Source organism: Vicia villosa, unplaced genomic scaffold (genome assembly GCF_029867415.1).
Source record: "Vicia villosa cultivar HV-30 ecotype Madison, WI unplaced genomic scaffold, Vvil1.0 ctg.000467F_1_1, whole genome shotgun sequence".
NCBI lineage: Eukaryota > Viridiplantae > Streptophyta > Magnoliopsida > Fabales > Fabaceae > Vicia > Vicia villosa.
In genome coordinates this window covers 642,056-646,048 of record NW_026705225.1, presented here as the reverse complement: position 1 = coordinate 646,048, position 3,993 = coordinate 642,056, and the positions used below count along the sequence as shown (strand labels likewise).

Here is a 3,993-nt window from a genome sequence, read left to right as displayed (position 1 = left end):
TTTGGTTAAGTAAAAAATGCCCTTTATTCTGATCGGTCAGTCACTTTTTTTTAGGGTAAATCATGTTCACTAATATATTATTCCAATTAATTAAGTTTTCAAATTAAATAATCAATGTATAATTGCTTTGGAACAAATACCTTCTTTATTCTACTTCTTATACACAATTTTTGAATTTGTTTAATTACCAACGCAACTTTTCGTTTCCAATTGCAATTGAACATAAATGCTTCTCTCTCTATTTTATATAAAAACTAAAACAATTTTTTTACACATTTGCAAAATTTCTCTCACGTTTTCTTTTTTTTTTTCCTTCTCTTTCTTAGTTTGCAGCATCCCACATTCCTCCTCTATTTTTTTCCTTCTTCTTAGTCTCTTGCTCTCATTCATTTTTATCTCATCATTTTATCTTCATCAATGTTTGACAGCTTTGTTTAACATTTTCCTTTTTCCTTTTTGTCTTCTTAGGTTGCAGATTTTACACTGGCTTATCGATCTATATGAAGTTAAAAACTCACTTAAAGAATATTAAAAGTTTAAGTTTTAGCTTAAAAGTTTTTTTTCCTGATTCTAACATCTTTTTTACTTCTTTTATTTGTTAAGGTAGTTCTGGTACTAAAACAATATAAGTTATGGTTAATGATTTTATATCAGATCTATTATTTTTTTTATATAATGTTATTTTTTAGATCTTTATTTTTTTTAGATTTGTTCTTTTTTAGATCTTTTATTTTTGAAAATTTCTCAACCCACCCACAGCATTTAGGCGCACCACCAAAATGACAAAACTGCCATCGTGCTTCTGTAGATGGATCTCCGGAAGCACCTTTTTTTTGTTTAAGTTTACTTTGCTCCGTAGATACACCTACGAAAGCCTTCCGTAGATCCATCTACGGAAGCATTTGATGTTAGAGTTCGCGCCAGACCCTTCCCCTCCCCATTCTTCAGTTTTCACTTACTCTCTCTCAAAAACACTCCCAACCCAAAAATCAAACAACTCCCATCCGTTGCATTTTTTCTCTCGAGTTCGGCCAGCATTGTCAACATCAACAACCTACACATTCCATCAAGTTCAAATATCTATCTCATCAGTTAATTTTTGGTATTTCAGTTAATTTAGGTGTATAATTGATTGGATAGGTTTAGAAATAGTGTTAATAGACAATGTAGTTAATGTTTGAGGTTTTAAATGTACGATCAAGGCACAAAAATGATTTTTCTGGTGATTGAACAATGGAAATACGCCATTGTTGCGTTCTCTACTTTTAGTTGCTTCCGTAGATGGATTTACGGAATAGATGTACGTTAGGGTGCTTTCGTAGATGCATCTACGGAAACACCCAATGTTTTTGAAAGAAAGGTCCTTCCGTTAATCAATCTACGGAAGCACACAGGGTTTCTGAAAAAATGGCGCTTCCGTATATGCATCTACGAAAGAGTATTTTCCTATTTTTATTTTTATGTTTATTTATAAATACGCAGTTTCTAACATAATGGTATGCTTGCGGGACCTCTGTACGCTCGGCTACCATACTATACATAATGGTATGCTTGCGGCCTTTGCGGAGAAATGTCATCCTGAGACCTCCTCATTCCTATCCCGTGGTGAGGTTACTATCACCCTAGATGATATGGCATGCCTACTTCATCTACCTATTAGGGGTACCCTCTTTCGTCACGGTAGGATAACGAAGACGAATGCTTAGGAGATGCTGATTGCTGAGTTGAGGGCTGGTCCCGATGAGGCCTTTGGGGAGGTGGATAGGACTCGGGGGGGCCACATCAAGTTTAGCTTCCTTCAGACAGTATGATGCGGAGCTCACTGCGGCACACCAGGCTGAGGGAGACGAGTTGGAGCAGGCTACGCACAGAAAGTGGACGTTGAGGTGCTACTTCCTATATTTGATAGGCACCCAGCTCTTTGTGGACACCAGCTCGTCGTACACAAACATCGTATACCTTACGTGCTTATCGGATATAGCACGTATCCATGAGTACAACTGGAGAGCGGCTGTACTGGCGTACAATTACTACAGATTGGGAGAGGGATGCCTGTGGAAGGCAAGGACGGTGGCAGGCAACTATACACTTTTAGTGGTAACAATCTTATACTCTTCTATTTTTTTTATAGTACTTTAAAATAACCGTGTTTCATTGTTTCAGGCTAGGATACTACAACACTTCCTATACATTATTGGCTAGGAAGAGGTGCCCACCAACACAGAGGTCATGCTGCGTGCCAGTCATTTCACCCCCGCAGAGGGAACCAGGTGTCAGATTCATACAGGCGCGGTCTTGACCGCATGGCCGCCGAGGACATCAGGTATTACTGCTATGCCTAGCACTGGGAGACAGTTCAGTTTGACGAGATAGCTCTGTATTCCGAATGGTTGGCTGCCAGCTCGACCATTGTTGTACGCTATCGTCTGGAGCGCGTCATGCGGCAGTTTGGATATGAGCAGGCGATACCTCGCGATCCTACTATCTCAGCACCTATCGCCATGACCCGCATGCAATTAGAGGAGGTCTTTGCAGACTAGGAGCATCACATGGTCCCTGAGGAAGCACGGGCGATGCCATCAAAGCATGACTGGAGCCGTGCCGAGGGATACATCTCCTGGTACTACAGAGTCTCACACCCCTACATGCTTCCAGCTGCCGAGGAAGGTCCGCCCAAACCAGTCCACGAGGAGATTCTCTGTGCGCATCAGGCTCAATTGGACCACACTCAGGATCTTCTTCCTTTGTGTCGTCAGATAGATGACAGAGGCCTCGAAGCCTTTGCAGAGGGTTTATTCCCTGAGGGAACTGCTTATAGGCGTGTGCTGGACGATATGATCAGGCTGACAGAGAGTGCATTTCTGTACCGTCGACATCGAGCCAAGACTCGTGGAACACTTGACGCCAGGGGTAGAGCCAGCAGAGCCCTTGGTGGAGGACATGGGCAGGATGGTACGCAGGATGCTACCCGACATACTCAGTAGTTTTTTTGGATGATGTATTTATATTTGATTTGTTTATGTATTTGATGATGTACTCGACTATGTATTTGGATTATGTATTTGACCGACATTATTTATATATTTTATTTTTATTGGTCTACTTATTGTTGTCTTTATATGTATTTCTGAATTAAAAAATGTGCATGTTTAGAAAATGGAGTTTTTAAATGAAAATAAAATGAATTTAAAAAATAGCAGACTGTTCCGTAGATGCATCTACGGAACACTCTGTTTTCACCACCTTCCGTAGATGCATCTACGGAAGTATTTTTAAATTGATTTTTTTTATAAATATGATCTCTTTGATTTTGTACGCTTCCGTAGATGCATCTACGAAAGAAATCAATTTTTTTCAAAATATGGGGTGCTTCCGTAGATCCATCTATGGAAGCTGGGGGCAAAAATGGAAATTCCTGTGGTGTGCAAGAAATCCATGGGATTGGTTGAGAAATTTTTTTGTTTTTTATATTTTTAATTTTTAGATTTGCTATTTTAATATATGATATTTTCATATTTGTTATTTTAATATATGTTATTTTCATTTTTTTTAGATGTTTAAAGATATGAACAAATCTTTAAAGATTTATGTATAAAATCAAGAGACAAGAGAGAGAACTGTAATTATATTGAAAATTTATCTAATTATTTTAATTAATATATTTAATGGATGACAATATTCTAAAAATAATTTTGAAGAATTTTTAATTAAATAATAGATCAATTACATGTTAATTTTATACGTAAAGATGTTTTTTTTTTTTTTATAACACATGAACCTGGGAATGATCAAAGACTTAGAAAATGGATGGGAGTGTCCAATAGTATGATATGATCAATCAGTAATAAATGTCAAAATATTTTAAAAGTTGTTCAATATAATTTGTATTATAATTCCTATACTCGCAATTATAATTAAAAAAATAATTAAAACCAATATTTTCAAAAATTTAGTTTTTTTCTCTATTTTTTAAACTGGACAAAGAAACTAATT

The 3,993-nt window shown here is 37.1% G+C and overlaps 1 protein-coding gene across 1 annotated transcript; it reads left to right on the top strand.

Annotated features, from left to right (window-relative positions):
- The first annotated feature begins 1,740 nt into the window (after window positions 1–1,740).
- Window positions 1,741–2,540, top strand: LOC131628604 (uncharacterized). The gene is made up of 3 exons (XM_058899443.1): window positions 1,741–2,061; window positions 2,169–2,323; window positions 2,402–2,540. Exons 1-3 carry the CDS (start codon window positions 1,741–1,743, stop codon window positions 2,538–2,540), a joined length of 615 nt encoding a protein of 204 aa, XP_058755426.1.
- Window positions 2,541–3,993: the final 1,453 nt, after the last annotated feature.

Bases quoted from the DNA above. Each gene is read 5' to 3' on its own strand.
- LOC131628604 (XM_058899443.1), top strand. From the start codon at position 1,741: ATGAGGCCTTTGGGGAGGTGGATAGGACTCGGGGGGGCCACATCAAGT. The intron at 2,062-2,168 runs GCAAGGACGGTG...GTTTCAGGCTAG, and splicing joins GAGAGGGATGCCTGTGGAAG to GATACTACAACACTTCCTAT. The intron at 2,324-2,401 runs GTATTACTGCTA...GTTGGCTGCCAG, and splicing joins ATGGCCGCCGAGGACATCAG to CTCGACCATTGTTGTACGCT.